The following is a 20260-nucleotide window of genomic DNA, read 5'->3' as shown; positions in this document are numbered from 1 at the left end:
TCTGCCTCTTCGGTTTATAGTAGTTACATATAAACTAGCACATTTTCGGCTCTGCAAAATTTTTGAATTTGGTTTTGGATTGTAAGCGTTGCTCTCTTGGAAGGTTTGGACTTAATGAAGCGTCTGTTTGTAACTTCGGGTTAGGCAGGTTTAGGTTACAATGGCCTCTTCTGAAGATTTCTAAAAAATAAAAAAATTACCTACTGCTCAACACTAATATTTTAATAGCAGTGTTAAAGGGTTAGTTCACCCAAGAATAAAAATTTGTCCATCTTCTACTCTCCCTCGAAGCATCCTAGGTGTATGTGACTTTCCTCTCTTAGAATAATCCAATCTAAGTTATATAAAAAATCATCCTTCTCTTCCAAGCCTTTCAATGGGGTAAGCAGGTGTTTGTTGTCAACAGTTCAGAAGACGTGAAATAAAGTGCACGCATCTGTAATAAAACATCCCTCACACTGCTCCGGGGGGTGAATAAAGGCCCCCTGTAGCAAATCCATGCATTTTTGTAAGATAAATATCCAGATTTCAAATGTAATAAACACTTTATTTCTCTCTTCTGCTGACTGTGGGGAACCAGAAGACATGCAGGTGAATGTTGTAGTTCGTCAGCGCTGCGTGGTTAGTGACGAGCGCGGGGAGAGAGAACAAAACAAAACACTGGTCAAGAATTAGAAGCATAAAATGAGGATTTGTAAAGAAAAACGTCGGAGGATTTTGAAATTATCAATTTTTTCAGAAAATCCATCATGTATTCATATTTGTGGTGAGATTTACTAAAATTTGACGTTGGAATGTTTTTGTATCATTTAGTCGGTCCAGGTTCTTTCTTTCCCCACTCTCTCTGCACTGGATGTCATTCTGGCTTTGAGTGGCCATATTTTCGCTCTGCTGTTTTCTGTGACATTAGCGTGATAAGATGGAAAATGCTGCTGAAGGCCTCTGGAACACTCCACTTATCTCCCTCAGAGCAGGCACGTGTCGCTACACACAGTGTCTGGATCAAGGCGCCATTTTGGCTCTGTGGCTCGGCGAGCGGCTGTTCCTCTCTAACCTCTCTAATCCCTCAGGCCCAGGCAGCCTCGCCACCATTTGTTCCTTTTATCGTTCTACAAGCGCCCAATCGACAGGGCAAAGAATGGTTTCTATAGCGACAGTATACCCAAGATCATTTAACAAACGAGAGATGATCTGGGCTGTTGGGTTTAGGCTGAGGGTGTGTTTGTGTGGACACTAGAATCTGCTTTCAGTCTTTATTTATATACTAATGAACTGTGTTGTTTTCTTTCCATCTGTTTATGAAGTATGTATTGTGGCTAGCAGGCACATTTTTAAAGTTAGAGACAGATGCACTTGTAAACCATTTCTTCTTTTTCCCACCCACAATCCAGATTGATTTCCACTGGCCTGTTGTTTGTCAGATTGAAGCTATTTTCTTTTTTTCCTTGCATGCATTAGAGTACATCCTCTACCAAAATGGTCCTACAGTTGTAGTTAGAGAAAATATGTTCCCGTACACTTGAACAGGCTGTGGGTGAGTGAGTGTGTGTAGGAGGCGAGCTACAGCTGTATTAGCTCGTCTTGCACCTCGGCTTGTGCTCAGCTAGCTGAATTTCAATCCTCTTTGATTTTTTGGATGCTGTCGCTCATATGGGAGTTACAGATCAACCTGTATGTGTGTGCATGTACATGTGGTTTCCCAACAACACCAAACCCTCAGCTAAACAACATTATATATAAGAGCTTTTCAAACTGGGATCCAGGGACCCTCAGTGGGCCACAAAGATTTCTGAAGGACCGTGTGATGCTGAACGGCTGGAAATTCAGATCTGCCATCACAGGAATGCATTACATTTATAAATCTATCTTAAAACAGAAAACATATATTTTAGTTTATTTATTTATTTTGTGTGTGTGTGTGTGTGTGTGTGTGTACAGGTATATATGGTTTATGAGGACACAAATGTGTATTACATTGGTACTACATTGTAAACATGGTTTATGAGGACACTTCCTGTGTTCCTGTGTTTAAAGGCTTAAAAAAAAACATACAAAACTATGTTCTCTTACGAGAGTTCTCTCGTACTGCGTCTTAGCTAAGACGCTACGGGAAAAGTCTCTTTTCACGAAACACTGAAGCAAAAAATTATCCTTAATTTTGAATTATTGTAAAGCGCATTTGCAGCAGCACACAGCCATAGGCGAGACGGCTCGCCTCCATGCCACTTCCCGCCGAAATGGGTGTGGCCTAGCCCTATAAAGGGAGCTCGAAAAGGCTGACTCACCTGATTTTTCATCTCTTCAGCGAAGCTCACGCATCGTTGGATCACAAGAGGAAGCAAGCGCCGTCGATAGCATCTCAGCGGGACGAGCCATTCCTGAAGTCGCTGGCATACGCCGCCTTCCACTGCCGTTCCTGCTGCGCATTCCGGCGCCTATATCCTTTTTGTATCCTCGTGCGTGTTCGCCCTGCGACACACACTCATAAAAGAGCTGCGTCTTTTTAAAGATGCCCTCGTGCGGCTCGTGCAGAGCCCCGCTCAGCGAAGGAGACCGTCACGTCATCTGTGTCTCCTGCCTGGGTGAGGATCATGCAGCGCTCGCTGACGGCGGCTGCCCTCACCGCGAGCTACTGCCGATGGTGACTCTGAGGACTCGCCTGGCATTCTTCTCCGAGCCTGCATTCCCCGCTGCGCCGCAGTGCCGTAAAAAGTGCCGCTCCCAGCGAATTCTGGAACCGTCTCCAGCTCAACCGAGCTCACCGGTTCTCCCTGCTTCACCGGCCTCCCCTGCATCGCTTCCCGATGGTCACCGCCCGCTGTCTGCTGCCGCGTCTTCCGAGGAAGTGGAACTCAGGGCCGCGTCGGGGGAAGAGGACACGTGCTCTCTGCTAGCTTCGGGCAGTGAGGGTTGGGCGAGCTCCGGGGATCTCGCGCCTTCTCAGAAGTCCAGCAGACGGGCTGATATCGAGAAGGAGCTGATGCGAGTGCTCACGCTGGCCGTGACGAGCCTCGGCCTCGAGTGGTCTGCACCGGCCATGGGACGGGTTATGGCTTCCGCTACTGTGGCTGAGAGACATCTATGGCTGACGCTATCAGACATGGCAGAGTCTGAGCGCGCTGCGTTCCTCGACGCCCCGCTGACTCCCGCTGGCCTCTTCGGATCGTCTGTCAACGAGTTTGTAGAGAGATTCGTCGAGGACCAGAAAGCGTCGCAAGCTTTCAAGCACTGCTTGCCGAAGCGCTCCGGTTCTGCAGCGAGTCGTGCTAGACCGGCCCCGCAAAGCTCTCAGCCACGGCCCCCTCCTCCTGCTGCTTCATCGCAACAGCGTCAGCAACGCAGCTCGAAATCCCGTTCTCGCTCTACCAGCCGTCGCCCCGCGCTGCGGGAAACACGGCAGAGGATTACGGTGTGGCCGGAAGCCCCGAAGTCATCCTAGCACTTCTAGGAAAGCGCCGGTGTACGAGTTCCGCTGTGGCCGAGCTCTCACCCAAGCGCGCCGCTGTTTCAGTTCCAGGAATTGTGACTGTCTCAGCGTTTTCTGCAACGCGCAAGCCTGTACAGTTGCCCGCTTGCCTGCACACAAAAGCCGTTGTCACGGCTACCCAGATATTTCCCGAAAAGAGTGTAATTTCTGGTGTCCCGGCCACGGCCGATGGTGCTATAAATGTAGTGACGATGCCCACTGCTCAGTGCCCATCTCCACATATAAGCATAGCCCTTCACACAGGGCTCGCGCCCATAAGATCGGCTCAGATCGATCGCGCGCACTACATAGTAAACGTGCCCACTCCTCAGTGCCCACAAACACTATGTCACACACGGCGTGCGGTTTGTATAAAAACGAAACCCGTGCACGTGCGCTCAGCCCAGGCAGACAGCGAGTCGAAAGCAGTAAATGTGCACGTTTACAGCCCACAGTTACTCACAGACAGCACGAGTCCCACAGGACCCGCTCAGCACTCCCTCACTCGGTTAAGCACCGTGGCGGGGTCGAGGAAGAGCGATCTGCCCGCTGTGATCAGCGCGCTCCCCGCCTCAAACGTCACAGGCATAACGCCCATGTTACAGCACACCGAAGCGCCGCCGTTGCCCAGCCAACAGAGCGCGCTTCACATCCAACCCTTAGCCATTCATGCAGATGCATGGTCAACGCTTCCAGGGGTTTCGGATTGGGTGCTAGACATTATAAAGAGAGGCTACTCACTACAGTTTTTTCGACGCCCTCCGCGCTTTTTAGCGCGCGTCGAAACTACGGTCAAAACAGAAGTAGCACACCTACTTTGGGCCAAAATATCAAAACTGTTGAGCAAAGGGGCTGTGGAGCAGTATCTCAAGCTCAAAGCGAAGGGGGGCTGTACAGCAGATACTTTCTAGTGCCCAAGAAAGACGGGGGTCTCAGGCCCATACTGGATCTAAGACAGCTGAACAAGGCATTGGTGGAACACAGTTTCAAAATGCTTACGACCAGGAAACTCCTCGCGCATATTCGCAGAGGAGACTGGTTCATGTCGATAGATCTGAAGGACGCGTATTTTCAAATACAGATAGCGTCACGTCACAGGTGATACTTGAGATTCGCCTTCGAGGGCCAGACATACCAGTATACAGTCCTGCCGTTCGGCTTGTCCACGGCTCCTCGTACGTTTACGAGGTGCATGGACGCAGCGCTCGCTCCTCTCAGACTCAAGAGGCATGCGAGTGCTGAACTATTTGGACGACTGGCTGATTCTGGCTCAATCACGATCAGAGCTCGTGGAACATGGGGCCATTTTACTCGATCACCTCGAGAAACTCGGTCTCAGTGTCAACTGGACGAAGAGTTCGCTGAACCCCAGTCAGACGATACAGTTTTTGGCTATAGCTCTGGACTCACGCTCCATGACAGCGTGGCTGTCGCCACAGCGCGCGTTGGGCATTCAGCGCGCAGCGAGCTCTCTCCGCTGCGGCGCGACCTTCTCGCTCAGAGAATTTCAGAAGATGCTAGGTCTCATGGCCTCAGCATCTCCAGTTCTTCAGTTGGGCCTGCTCCGCATGCGCCCCTTGCAGTTCTGGCTGAAAGCGCGAGTACCGCGCGGAGCGTGGATATCCGGTCAGTTGCATCTCAAGGTCAATCAGAGCTGTGTTACAGCCCTGAAACCCTGGACAGCGAACGACTGGTACCAATCAGGTGTAAGCCTGGGGACTTCCTCGAAAGTGAAAATGGTGTCGACAGACGCCTCCACTTCGGGATGGGTAGCGCTGCTCGAGGGCAGACCGTTCTTTGGCCTGTGGTCAGAACGGGAAAAGCTCCAACATATCAACTGTCTGGAAATGCTGGCAGTAGAGAACGCGCTGACGCGCTTTTGTCCCCGAATCAAGGGCCACCACGTCTTAGTCAGTTCGGACAACATGTCTGTGGTGTCCTATATAAATCGCCAGGGCGGTCTCAGGTCCCGAAACCTGTACAGGTTGGCAGAACGCCTCCTGGTTTGGGCTCAGCGCAACTTGCGCTCGCTGAAAGCAGTTCATGTGCCTGGGCTACAGAATCTGGGTCCAGACAGACTGTCCAGAAACAACATTCCCACGGGTGAATGGTCTCTACACCCGCAGACAGTCCAGCTGTTGTGGGAGAGATTTGGCAGGGCGGAAGTGGACCTCTTTGCATCCCACGAAAACGCTCACTGCCCCGCCATGGGACGGGTTATGGCTTCCGCTACTGTGGCTGAGAGACATCTATGGCTGACGCTATCGTATATCGTACATATATGGCTGACGCTTGTGGTCCCTCCATTTGTGGGCGCTCAACGGTTACCCGCCGATCTCTCAGTGGGAGTGCTAAATACCATCACTCAGGCTAGAGCTCCGTCGACTCGACGGCTGTATGCCTCGAAGTGGTCAGTATTCTCCAGCTGGTGCACAGCTCGGGGACGTTCACCCCTTAGTTGTGAGGTGACGGAGGTTCTCTCCTTCCTACAGGAGCTGTTGGATAATGGCAGAGCCCCCTCCACGCTCAAAGTTTATGTGGCGGCTATCGCAGCGTTTTCTGAGACAACGCTCGGTCAGTCAATAGGAAGGAACGATTTGGTCATCCTGTTCCTCAGAGGAGCTAGGAGGCTGAATCCTCCCAGACCTCCGTCAGTCCCTGTATGGGACCTCTCGACGGTTTTGGAGGCCATGAAAGGTTCCCCTTTTGAGCCTATCCGAACGATTAGCCTCAGACATCTGTCATTCAAGATGGTGTTCTTGTTGGCTCTCGCTTCAGTGAAGCATGTGGGTGACCTGGACGCGCTCTCGGTGAGCCCGACGTGCTTGGAGTTTGGGCCTAATGACTCAAGGTTCATACTCAAACCTAGGCACGGTTATGTGCCGAAATCCCTCAACACGCCGTTTCGGGCTCAGGTTATTTCCCTGTCTGCCCTGTCGGTGTCAGGAGAGGATGGAGACTCGAGTTTTCTTTGCCCCGTTAGGGCTTTAAGAGCTTATGTGTCTCACTCCGCTGTCTTCAGACAGACTGAGCAGCTGTTTGTCTCGTTCAGTGGACGTTCCAAGGGAATGGCTGTTTCAAGACAGAGCCTATCCAGATGGATAGTTGACGCCATAGCGTTAGCTTATGCTTCCAGGGGCCTTCAGTGCCCACTGGGCATCAGAGCACACTCCACAAGAGGCGTCGCCTCGTCGTGGGCATGGTCTAGTGGGATCTCCTTACAGGATATATGTATGGCGGCAGGATGGGCCTCGCCATCTACATTTATCAGGTTCTATAACCTGGAGGTTCCCGCCCTGCAAGCAAAGCTGCTGTCGGTATAGTTGAATCAGGGTCCTGATTGGAACTCTGAGATCGCAAGCGCTATGCGCTGCCGACTGTTATATGGGCAGTATTGCGTAAGACCCACATTACCACATTGGTCAGGCCTTGCCTTGATTATGTGATGTCATATTGCCACGTCTACGGACGCTGCTAGATATGGGACGGAGGGCCCCCCCCCCCTCCTGTTCTAGGACTCTCTGTGAGTCCCTCTGGTGATTGTGCACTGTAAATCCTGGGCGTCGCTTCCAGGTTTATTGGTGTGTGATCCCTGCTCGCACGGCGCTTTACATGGGGTTCCCGTAGCGTCTTAGCTAAGACGCAGTACGAGAGAACTCTCGTAAGAGAACGTACTCGGTTACTTACGTAACCTCGGTTCTCTCTAGAAGAGGGAATGAGTACTGCATTCTCTGCCGTGCGTACGAATCCACTCTGGTTCGCTTCGGCGATGAAATAAATCAGGTGAGTCAGCCTTTTCGAGCTCCCTTTATAGGGCTAGGCCACACCCGTTTCGGTGGGAAATGGCATGGAGGGCGTGAGCGGGTCTGATGGAGGGTTTTTTAACTGTTTTTTTAACTGAGAAGATGCGCAAATAAACGCTGAAAATGAACGTGGATTTGCGCAGCTTCTCAGTTAACAATGGCTCTGTGTAGTAACAGCTGCTCTATGTGAAATCACGCATCTGACGGAATTTACCGCTGATTAGAGAACTGGCTTTACTGACGAGATGCACATAACGATCGGCCGATCATGATCGGAGCAGCCCTAGCATTGATGTTTGCCTAAAACCACCCCTTGATCTGCACCCCCTTACCTAAATGCATTACTTCAGAGTTATGTGCCCTCTAGAAGCTTGCGTTTTGCAAGTGAACCATGCATTATTATGCCATCTCAAAGAGGCACAAAATCACTTTCCCAGACTTTGTGTGTGTCTGTATATATAAATATGCATTAGGCTAACCAAGACTTGTCATTTGCACTTACATATTATTGCTCTTTAGTTACTTTTGATTGCTTCTGTTGTCCTCATTTGTAAGTCGCTTTGGATAAAAGCATCTGCTAAGTGACTAAATGTAAATGTAAAATCTGACTGATTGCGAAACACAAACATGTTCTGTTCTGCAAATGATAATATAAGATATAGATCGAAATACTAACATTGTGTACTTCACTACTAGAGCAAGAGTATTAAAAAGATCATTCTTGTTTTGCTTGTTTTATTTTATATTAGCTAGGGATCTGTTCCTGGTCAGTGAGACTCACTCTACATTTTCCATCAGTCCATCTAATTGATCCTCAGCCTCGAGCAGAATTCCAGTACTGCTATTATGTGCCAAAGGGAAGTTATTAGGAGACCTGTGTTCTGTCTCTTCCTCTCTTCTCTCTGATGCATAATGGGAAATCAGCTTATACACATCTAATTGTTCTTCTCTTTAATGGCATCATTATTAAGTCAGACACATGACACATGAGCAATGGACTGACCTTTCCCTGGTTGGGGACTCTGTGTGAACTTGCTTCAGCAGGACTCAAATAAAGCACTCCGTCAGTTCAAATTTAGTGCAAGTGTCCTTGGTCCAGAATCATTAAAAAATACATTTCCGAAACAGCTCCTTTTTTTCTGTTAAACAGCAGTTTATAGTGAAATCATTCTGTTGATTGATCTGATTCATTAATCAAACTTACCCAATTCACAAATTCTGCTTCAACTCTGACTTAAATGGTCTGGTCACAATAGTTAATCTCACTTATTGGCTAATAATGACTTATAATAATACACTACTGTTCAGACATTTGGGGTCAGTAAGATTTCTTGATGTTTTTGAAATAAGTATCTTATGCTCACCAAAGCTGCATTATTATATATATATATATATATATATATATATATATATATATATATATATATATATATATATATATCAGAAATACAGTAAAAGCAGTAATATTGTGAAATATTTATAATTTAAAATCCTTGTTTATTATTTATTATCTTTTAATATGTCATTTATTCCTGTCTGACACTTTCAGGTGCAGAATAAGTTTTTCATAAGTGACAAATACTTTCATGAATAGTGTTTTGGTGACCATTGACTATTCTATTAAAAGAGAGAGAGAGAAAGAGAGAGAGAAATTCAAAATATCTTCTTTTGTGTTCCACAGAAGAATAAAGTCATACAGGTTTGAATCGACTTAAGGGTCATGACAGAATTTCATTTTTTGGTTACCTAACCATTTTAAAGCAAATTTAGCATGTAAAATGTTATGCAGTATTCTGCAGTAGTTTGTTGAGGTTGATTTAAAGCCCTTCATATGCTGAGATCTCTTATTATAAGAAGCCTTATTTACGGATGACACTAATGGCAGCTATTTCTTCGGTTTTCTCCTCTTTCATCTTCTCCTCCCCCTCTCTTACCTGTTCATGTCCCATTTCCTCCCCCTCACACTCGGCTGTTCTCTTTCACCTCTCACTCCTCCATCCTCAATCCCACTTCATTCCTCTATGATTCTACCTCACGTCCTCCCTCCCTCTCTCTGTCTCTCTGTCTCTTCCTGCAGCGGGACAGCTCAGCCAGTCGGCTTATCTCGCGCTCCAGCTGCCCTACACAGTGCTCGGTCTGGGGCGCAGCGCCAACTTCCTGGATCACCTGTTTGTGGGCATCCCCCAGCCCCCTGGAGGGAAGGTAACAGACACACCTACTCAAACATGCTCACAGTCACTCGCCATATGGAGAGAGGAGGGAGGAATCATGGGTAGAAAGGCCCCGGGAGAGGAAGAGCATGCAGATGGCCTGGTTTACTTTTACCTGCTCTTTTTCTGTGTTTGAGAAGGGAAACATTGAGTCTGATGTACTGTATATATAGTATGTCAGACACAATGTTTCCTATGTAGGAATATATATATAATTCCTTGTTTGTAGACGATTATAGAGCTATATCGCCAAGACTTACATCTTGCTTACATCTCTCAATCCTTTCCAGGTTTTCACATTTTCATGGTGTTTTCTTTTTTCTTTTCTTTTTTATCATCGTCCCTGTCTAGTTTTATCTCAAGAACTGTGATTTGAAATCTCTCCCTCCCTTCGCTTCCTCTAGAATTCCCCCAGTGCTACTCATTTAAATTTAAGACATCAGCTTCCTCTGCTGTGAGTGAGCTAAACAGAGGTCTTTATCAAACAGTGATTAGAATTGCAGATTTGATTTACCAACACACACTCACACATGAATACATGCACATGCATACACACATGAGCGAGCCTTGTGTACAGCAATTTGCCATGTTGTGTTTTTAATAGGGTTGCCGATCTAACATGTCCATTTAGTACTATTTATTTTTTGTTACACAAAAATGGCACATTTAATCATGCCTTCTGACCCATATGCTACTACAGCCAAAACGACTCACCAAACTGCTCTTACTGAGAATTGTTCACACAGTTTGCATTGACAAGCATCAGCATGAAGCACAGGGCAGAATAAAATCGAACACAGGAGTCTTGAGGCATGCTTTTTTAAAAGTTAAACAGCTTTTAACCTAACAAGGTGTCTTTATAATGCAGCACTTATGATGCAAGACATTGAAAAAAACAAGACACAACACAACAGCTGAAAATGTTCATCTAGCATTTGGAAATCGTGTGATGTATTGATTTCTAAAGGTGCTTTTTGTTCAATTTTTACTCCTCTGATACACTAATCATCTTCTTTTGGAGGGCTTTTTTTTTCCTCCGCAAATATTGGTATATGTGATTGCATATTCATTTCATTACATTTATTTTTGTGTTTTTTTTGACCCAGAGTACTTTTTTTGTATCCTAGTACAAACACTGAAGGGAATGAAAGAGGTAGACTTTGCCAGAGAATTTCTTCAACAAGGCTCTGCATACATTGATGTTTTTTTCTGACACAGATGAATGTTTCTAAACGGCATACCCTATAGTTCCTGCTGACTCTCAAAGCTTGTGTGCAGAAGGGAAACGGCTCAGCCTTCTCTGTCTTTTTCATATTTCTAATCTCTCAACAACCTTGACAGAAGAACATTGTGGAAAAACACATTGCTCAATATTGCACAACACAGAATCAGAGCTTCATCTAATTAGATGCTGAACTTGAAAAATATGGGTGATGCTTGGGTAACAGTGTCCTTGTTACTCGTTACATGTACTAATCACAGTAAATTATGCATAACTAATCCTAACCCTAGAGTAAGCACATGTTGTTGAGTAATGTTACTCAGTACTTATTTGTGTATTGACACCGTAACAAGGAAACCATAAAATAAACCAAAAGTAGCTTGAAGTGATTCGTTTTTTTAAACAGTCAGCACAAGCAATAAATGTTTTTTCTCACATATTAAATGATTGCACTCTTAAATTACAGTATATCATCTCATATCTTTAAATGTGAAATATCTTCCTTCTCTATTTAAAAAAAAAAAGTTCTCACTGTTGCACAATCGTAAGGCCAGGACCTGTCGGTTAGCATAACTCTTAACTGTGTGGGCTTGAGCTGCCCTCCCTCTTTAATGCTCAGAGCAGCAGTAGAGGCTCTTTGGCTGTAACAAATCTTTGTCTTTCAGTCAGTGCCCACAGTTGTCCTCCGCAGTAAGCAGAGGCTTGATTCCCCACAGGAAGACCGAAAACCACCCCATCCGTTTCATTTGCAAGCCTCATCCATACTCACTAAAGACACATGCTAAAAATATCTCATTCAGACCCCACACTCTTCCTCAACTGTGCGTGTTCACGTGAATACCGTAATGTAGAGTTATGATAAATGTGTTGTCGGAAATTAAAATCTGTACCCCTGGAGGATTCCCTCAGAAAGACAGATTTAACATTTGCTACTAATTGCTGTCGAGAAACAAGTTGAAGAGGGAAAATTGCCTTTGTAATTGATAGAGGTGTACTGTCTTCATAATACATTAAGGCTTCCAGAGACTTCCCTTCCTCTAATTAACTTTTTTGCAAATAGCTGGGGGAATCGATGACTATTGATGCTGCTTCATGTTTGGAGGCTTATTATCTGCACTATGCACTAAAAATGATCCCGTTTTCTCCTACTGAGAGACTCACGACTTCAAGATGAACGGAAAATGATGTTTTCATTGCTGCCATGTTAGTTTTTTTTAGTTCTGTTGGTGCTTAAATTACATTAGTATCTCTCTGAAAGTGGAGTAAATATTTAACAAATTAGCAGTCTATTGGCCTGATAGAGTATTTGAAGTGAACATCATACTATATGGAGTCACATGGGGTTAGCAGCTGAAGGATTTAATTGGGTTCTAGCCAGTTTGAGGTAACAGAGTTGAACTTCACAGAGATTTTGTGTAGCATTGATCACCTGCCTGCAAATGGCTTCCTACCTACTCATCTGATGCTGAATTCTCTGATTGGACTTCAGTAATAGCACTGAAACTTCACTTTCATGTTGAGAGTTTCAGCACCTGAAGTGCGGCTCTCCCTCTGGCTTGCAAAAGTTTAGTTAAACAGTGTAAATGCGTTCCAAATTGGGCGACGAGAGATGTTGGAATGGTGTATCAGCTGTTATGCGTTTAATAATAACTGAAGACGGATGTGTTAAACATGCCCTCTTCTCCGTTAAGACCCCCCACTTCAGTAATGTCCAATTATACAATAACACAATCTCCTTCCACAGAGGCGCATCAGCTCTAGTGCATGTTTGCCAAAGGACAGCTGCAGAAATTGAATGTGCTGTTATTTCCATGATGGTAATGGTACTAATATTCTCTGCATTCATTCTCTCTCTTCCATCTATCGTTCTCTTTCTCCTGCAGGACTTGAGGAAGCAGGAATGGACCGCTATCATTCCTAACTCCCAGCTCATTGTTATACCATATCCACAGAACGACCCTCGCAGGTACACACACACACACACACACACACACACATGTTGGAATTTTTGTAGACGTAATGATTTTTATATTGTACAGACTTTACATTCTATCCTCTAACTGTAAAAGTCTTACAGAAAAGTGTTTTTAGTGCATTTGTCACTAGCCTTAATCAAGACCATGAGAAGGTATTTCCTCAGGCATTAATATTTCATGTGTTAACCAGCACAGCTAAAATGTATCTTAATGAAGCTGTCTGCCAATCTATATCATAAATATTTGAGCAGATCACTTGATTTCCCACTATTGCCCACAGACTCCACTTGGGCTCCTTCAGCTGCCTTTTTGCTTTCAAACAATTTGTAATGATAAACAAAGAATCTCTCATTCTATTCTCTCCAGTAAGTGGTGAGCTTTCGCTCGCTCTGTCTGTTATTTAAAGTGGCTCATCTTGATGTCCTGATGTTTCAGCTTGTCAGAATGCATCAGGTCTGAATATATTTAGGTTTCTCAGGTTTTCGTTGAATCATCGTATTAAAGCTCGCGTGTGAAGGTACGCAGTGCTAATAAGAGTCACTGTTTTGATGATCTACACAGGTATCACTCAGTATAATGTCTTTATGTGCTCTCTCAAATTTGAGTGTTGTTTAAAGTTTTTGCTGCACTTAAAGATGGTGCTCTGAAAAGTTTTCTTTTGTCTTTCTGTCTGTCTTTGCAGCTGGAGTGCAAAGCTCTACCTTACCCCCAGTAATATAGTGTTATTGACAGCGATAGCACTGATTGGCGTGTGCGTCTTTATTCTTGTCATCATCGGGATTCTGCACTGGCAGGAAAAGGTGAGAGCGAACATCTCATCCTTTTATTTTCAGCCTCTCTCACTCATCTTTTGCTTTCTCTGATCTGAGCATGATTGTAAAACTCTCACCTAAACGTTCCTGGTTTATTCTATGAATCTGCTTGAAACACTCCAGCATCTGTCTTTCCTTCTACAACAAAGGATTGTGGCCTCACACAGACTAGTCCCTTGGTCTTGGTCTGCACATGTGTGGGGATCTGAGCAGATGGGTGTGTCTGTCTGTGTGTGGCCCTGCCCTCCGGCTCTCTCCGAGTGTGCTCCACACACACAGCTATGCTCCTAATTGCTTTGTTCTGTCCTTTCAGCATATCAAATCTGTTCCTTATTATCCCACACAACATGTCCTCCAGGGTGTTATGTGTTTTGTGCACGTGAATGCGGGAGTTTTTGTCTTTGTGTGTGGGAAGGTGATTGTTTTGTTTTTTTGGACGCTATCTGTACCTCTGAATGTGTGAGTATATTCCTTTTAAGCACTCAGGATGGGTCATAACAGTTGTCATGGGTCATAACTAGCTGTCACAACAACTGATTTGTGAGGTTGATGAGTTTATCTAAAATTTAATTGGCATGCTGCACTGGGCTTTTAGCTTTGATGCCGTTTGCATGGTGTAACCCTTTCAGAAAAGTTACAGCCGTGCACATTCAGCCTTTTAAAATAGTCCAACTTTTAAAGACCACTGCATTCTGTTTTAATCCATTTTTAAGTGTTTTTGAGTGCAGGAACATCTTCTGTAATAGTTCCCAAGACACACGTTGGGGTAAACCAGAAACCATCTTTCCAAGACCAATTTGCCGACTGGTCATTCAGTTTAGAGTTGGTTTATAAATAGCTCTAGAATTTCCCTGGTTTAGCCTAGTCAAGCTGGTGTTCAGCGGTTTTCAGTACAGATTTCCCAGAATGACCACCAGAAAACTGCAAAATCACCTCTAAAACAATTGACTTTTTTTTGTATGTTTTGATTGCAGAGTAACCTCTTATATGTGAGAAATCCAACCAGAACCAACTTTTTATTTATTTTAATTTTTTTTATGAAGGGGTCAATATGATGCTACATGCACTTTTACAAGTTGTTTGATCTGAAATGTGTGTTAGCAGTGTACCACCCTATAATGATAAAAAATATATATATCTCCTTAAATAATTTCCCCTTTCTCAAATCGAGCTGATCTTAGATGGCTGTCTTTGTGACATCACAAAGACAGACCCCTCCCATGATAGTGTGATTCAGCACAGACTGGACCGCCCTGAGTGAGCCATCATCAGTCCACCATCGTTTCACCGCCAGACCAGAAGTAGACAAGAATGGCTCCTAAGCGATCGAGGTGTTTTGTTGTTGGATGTAATAATGAACATAGCAGTCATCATTTACTCCTGACATCTGAGCCGCTGTAGACACAGTGGATTATGTTTGTTTCTGAAGGGAATGCACCCCAGATCTAACTAAATGCATCTATGTTCGCTCAAATAATTTGTGATCCAGCTTCACCAGCAGAAGAAATTAGTATAAGGTTTTTTGATGAATATTTGAAAATTGCCTTTCCTAATAATGTGCTAATTAGCGAGTTTCACGATGAATACGGCTAAAAGTAAACAGTCTCTCAGAAAGTGGCTGGGTCATTAGAGCTCATTAACATTTAAAGGAAAATGCTACAAAAGTTCTTGTTCTGAAAAGAGCTGTTTTTGACAGGGTAAAAAAGGTGTTGTTTTAGACTACCATTGAGAAATAGATCTGCAAATGTATACTAAGTGATACTACATTGGCAGTGGATGCTTGCTAGGAAGAAAAGAAAAAACAGAAGTAAATAAAAAAATGATTAGATATCATCAAGCCTTGTAAATATTTGTTCAATAGCAAAAAAAATTCATTATTTTGACTCTGTCCTATGCACCTGACCGCTACCACCCAGGTGTATGCAGAGTGTTGGGACACCTGTTTTGTCTTTTTATTCTTTTAAGAATGCCCATTTGTGTTCATGTATTCAAAGGCATTATGGCGGTCCTGGTGGTGCAATGTGTGTGCATGTGTGTGAGGAGTGAAGAGCTGTTCTAGTGCTGGCATCCTCTCAAAGCCATCTGCTGTGGGTGCCTGATTATGCGCGCTGAAAACCATAATTGCTCTCTGCTCAGGGAAGCGCTTCCCACTACACAACCTTCATTGGAGTTGACACTGCATTAAAATAACATGCTGGCTCCATATCTCTCTTCCTCAGCCCTGCAATTATATATTTGACAAAAAGGAAGAGAAAGGCTGAAGGAAGGCCTAGAGAGGGAGTATTTTGTCTCTTTGTCTTGTCTTGATGACTGCTTGATGAAGCATGGGCTTTCCTGATGCACATGTTCAGGTGACGATTAGAATTGCTCACTGTTTCAGCTTTTAAAAGGTCAGGAAGCGGCCTGTTCTCCTCCGCCTGTCTGAGAGAAGCTCCGCACCCCTGTTTTTCTCTGCACAACTGACGCTGTGAGATGTGTAGGCTGCAGGTGGTCTGTTATGGCATGTTGTTACATTACCAGACTGTTACACATTATCGCTCGCGTTTCTGCAACTCTCTCCATTTATTGCAGCTTCTCGCAATCCAAATATAGCACAACTCCCCAAACATGTTCTTCTTCTAGTCACAGAGCTGCATTTGTGGAAATGTTTTTGCATTCAATTTCAGGATAAGAATGAGCGTATGCCATTGCGAAGCAGTGGAAATGTCAGTCATGTTGTGCAGATTGACTTCTACGCTCATGTGACCCCTCATAAAAATGCATGTTCTCTTCGGACAAGGCTTAACAGATTTTTTTTCTCTCTCTCTTTGCCTCTGCCCTCCATCTTCATTGCCCCCCATGACAGCTTGTAATTGAAGTGGCTTTAGTAGATAAGAGAGGGCAACCTATAGTGCCTGTGAAAATAGCATTTGAAGAGGACTCCGCTCCATTTCTGCGGACCGTTCCAATTGCATCCCAGTGGAAGGGGCCAACGTTAGAGGAAGATAAGAAACAGTATTTCCCTTTTGCCTCTGGCTTCTCTCTTCATCCTGCTCAATGTCACGGGAAAGACACAAATAGAGTTCTGAGGTGTTCTGTATCATTTGTATGTCTGCGTGGGGCAGGAACATGCCTTGTCTTCCCCTGCATGTAGACATCCTCACTTAAAGAAATACCTGAAAAAATTTGTTAAGACATAACAAAGGAATATGGTTTTCTTTTTTTACAACATGGTCTTAATTACTCAAAGTAAATGAAAGTAATATATTAAAAAACATACAGTTGCACCATGTTTTTCTTTTATTAATTGGTTGATATTTGGGTATTTAATTATGCTTTATAATACAAAAAAAACATACATCAGTTGTTTATCAGTTAATTAAAATGAAATAAGCATTTACTTTTTGGTACCCAGAATATTACATTTGCAACTGAAAACATATTTTCATAAAAACATTTATTTGGACATGCATCTTTTGGAACTATTCATCAAATCAGACAGGGATTTGGTTCAGTCCATCGGTTTGTTGGATGAAAGCACAAAAGATTGTGAGCTTGCAACTTATTGTAAGAAAAGGGTGGATGAAATCCGGCAGATTCATTTATGATAAAAAAAAATTAGAAGGATGATATACAGTATGAGGGCAAAACAGGCACCAGAATTTATTCAGATAAATAATGTAATATTTATTGAATTGTAAAAGGAGAACATGATTTTGAGATGGAAAGGTCTTTATAAAATTGCCTCACAGGCAACATGACTGCGTCTAATCCTCCTCCATGCGGGAGACTGCGGATGTGTGTGGGTCATGTGACTGTCAGCCTGTCAGTACATGGATGCTGTACTATATGTTGCCTACGGCTCCATCAGTACCAGTTTTTATGTACATATATATTTTCAAGCATCTCAGTGCCTTATGGTGTGCTTGTTGGAGAGCACACGTCAAACCCAGTGTGTGGCGGAGGAATGCAAGTTACATTTCTGCAACAAAAACATAATACAGAAGTGTCTGATGGGGAAAAAAAACTGTGAACTTTCCACTGGTACTGTGCCTTTGTTAAAAACCATGTGAAGTTGCATCATTAAATTGCTGGCAGCTGGTTTGACAGAGACTATTACTATTACTTATATGATATGATACGCTACAACTGCAAGTCTTGCTATTTAGAAATCCTGAGCTTGAAGGAGCGTACAGGCTATTCTTATCACTGACTATGTAATTAAGTCGAGCACTCATGACAGAGTAATCAATGAATCTGTGACTGGCCTATGACTCAATGAACACACTTAAATGAACCTGAAATGAGGATGAAACCGTAGGTATGTATCTCACATCTTCATTTGTGCTACAACTCTCAATTATGGCAATGAAAGATGGCGAATAATGATGTTGATTTGACTCGGCACCGCATCATGTGGAAAAATCCAAAATATAGTGGTATATCTTGTGAATAGATATCATCTGGATGCTCCTGTGCAGATAGCGTAGGGCTTGACAGTGCTCAGTCAAAGCCTCAGGCTCCTTTTGCATGGTCTGTGAGATATAAAGTCCTTTTGAAAAGGAAAATAATCCCTTCTTCTATCTGTCTGGCACATTGCTTTTTTTCTTAAACTGATTTGCCATTTTGCTTATGACCGACGTGCTTTCCACAGTTACTAGGTGGAAGACGACACACCTAAAGCTAAAAATACATCCAAGTGACCCTTATAGAACAGGAGAGCCAATTCACAAGTGTTTCACAGAGGGTCCCAGTGCGTGAGTCACTCATACTAGATGAGAATAGACATCGTTTTTGCCATCACCGAGACAGGATAATCACTGAGTGCGCACACACACACGCTCACTCTCCAGGCTGGGCAGTGTGTGTTATTAACAGTCTCGGGCAGCAAGTGTCTGGTGTTGGCTTAATCTTTGATTGCACACAGAGGTATTTCACCATGGTAAAGTGTGCCATTGTGTGCGTGTGATAAGTTCTCTGTCTGTCTGTCTGTCTGTCTCTTTGCGTCTGTTCTTTTCCTCTCCTAACGTCTCAAACTCCATTGTATTGTGTTTGCATTCAAGTCAGGGGCACTGTTGACATTCAAGTCCCAGCTTCTCCAGATTGATATCAGGACTGTGAAGTTACAGCGTGTATGTAGCAAACTCTGATTGTTTGTGTGTTACAGAAAGCAGATGACCGGGAGAAGAGACAGGAGGCCCATCGCTTCCATTTTGATGCTATGTGAGAATTTGGAGAGAGCGTTGTGGGTATTTATTTTCACTTTTTTTCCACACTGGAGCATTTTATGCGTTTAATAATATCTGAAATCAGAGGAATCCATCTAAATATGAATAGTTTGAACAGTGATGTGTCTCTCTGGATCTGTTGACTTCTGAAGAGGAGAGATATGTTTCTGGCAAGGTTTTTTTTTTTTTTTTTTTTACAAGATCCTAAAGGCAATAATGACATTTGCACATTGAGAAGAGAGAAATGTTTTGGTGCCATTTTTTTGTACTTTGGTTTGGGACAAACATGTTATTTTAAAACTCTGTCTTTATTTCTCTGTATTGTTAAAGTATCTGGTAAATGTCAAGTAGGCAGAAACAAAACTGGTAATTTTCTCTTCTTGTTTGTTTTGTTTCAAGTTTTATGTCATGTGTTTTGAAGGACGTAATTACTTGTCAGCCTTTATGTCTATGAATGTGACAGAGTGATAGTTCTTTCTGAACCTCTTTAGTCTTTACTAAAAAGCTTTGACTTCAAGTGCTACATGAGGCCCCCTGTTAACAAAGGTGTCCTCTGCAAACTGATTTTATTAGGCATTTAACTGTATGGAACCCAAAAAAAATATGGCATCCTTCTTTCACAATAAAGTATTGCTTTATCTGTCAACATTCAGTGCCAACCACATCCAAATGATTTCACAGTGACTTGTGAATGTTTTGATTCATTAACTTGACACTAGGTATCAATATTATAAAGGAAGTCAAATCCCCAAACCTAACTGCCTGAGGTCAACATAAAGTAGGCTGCTGTTTCTGCCTGCACTGTCCTGTGTTTGCATTCTAGTAATTCCCTCTGTCTGTCCTCTTTCCAATAGTAAGACACTTGTCAGTTTCAAAGTGGTATTATTTCTTTTACATGTTTTTAAAACACTGAAAATTAATTATGTACTGCTGAAGAATGTTTATTGTGAAGGGTTTTGTTCTTGACTGTATATATCTGACGTGTTTGATCCATGCATCGATTCATATGCTAATCTCTTTCACCTTTAAAAATGGTTTTGTTATGGTGCACTATTTGCACATTAAGTGATTTCACTTTAAAAGGAAAATTCAATTGTCAAATCACAATACAGCTGCATACTAAACATGCATATTGACTGGCCTGCAATTGCCTGTGGTTTTCACTAATTGTTTCTAGTCAGGTGCATATTGGTCCTAACAGGTTTTGCATCTGTGCTCAGTTTAAATTATTAATGAATCACTCTCAATGTGTTTTTGGTTGCGTTGAATTGCTGTTTTGTCATTAGATGTCTACTGGAATGTTGAATTAACAATAAACACGACCAAATGCTTTATTACCTAATGCGTTTGCCTCAAGTTGTTTCTGGTTGATTTGAAATTCACTCAGAGTTCGGATACATCTCCAGAAGATAGAGCAGATGAGTCAGAAGATGAATTCATCACCTCTTGTACTCTGGGGGGAAAAACACGGATTTGTATTCAGGTTCATGTGCGTGGAGGACTATGTCTGTTATCACTAGACAATCGCCAGATGACTTGAATGAAATTATGTTTGGGGGCTGCC

The 20260-nt window shown here is 43.5% G+C and overlaps 1 protein-coding gene across 3 annotated transcripts in view; it reads left to right on the top strand.

The window, feature by feature from the left end:
* LOC132107703 (T-cell immunomodulatory protein-like) overlaps positions 1-20038 on the top strand; it is a 203699-nt gene extending 183661 nt beyond the window's left edge. For all 3 annotated transcript variants that reach the window (XM_059513876.1, XM_059513868.1, XM_059513860.1), the window contains 4 exons: positions 9347-9471; positions 12585-12667; positions 13360-13477; positions 18636-20038. In XM_059513876.1, coding sequence (XP_059369859.1) covers positions 9347-9471; positions 12585-12667; positions 13360-13477; positions 18636-18695 — 386 coding nt within the window. In that variant the 3' untranslated portion in view covers positions 18696-20038. The remainder of the gene's footprint in view (positions 1-9346; positions 9472-12584; positions 12668-13359; positions 13478-18635) is intronic.
* Positions 20039-20260: the final 222 nt, after the last annotated feature.

This window comes from Carassius carassius, chromosome 2, assembly GCF_963082965.1.
Source record: "Carassius carassius chromosome 2, fCarCar2.1, whole genome shotgun sequence".
Taxonomy (NCBI): Eukaryota; Metazoa; Chordata; class Actinopteri; order Cypriniformes; family Cyprinidae; genus Carassius; species Carassius carassius.
The sequence above is the reverse complement of the archived record's forward strand: the minus strand, read 5'-3'. Positions and strand labels throughout refer to the sequence as shown.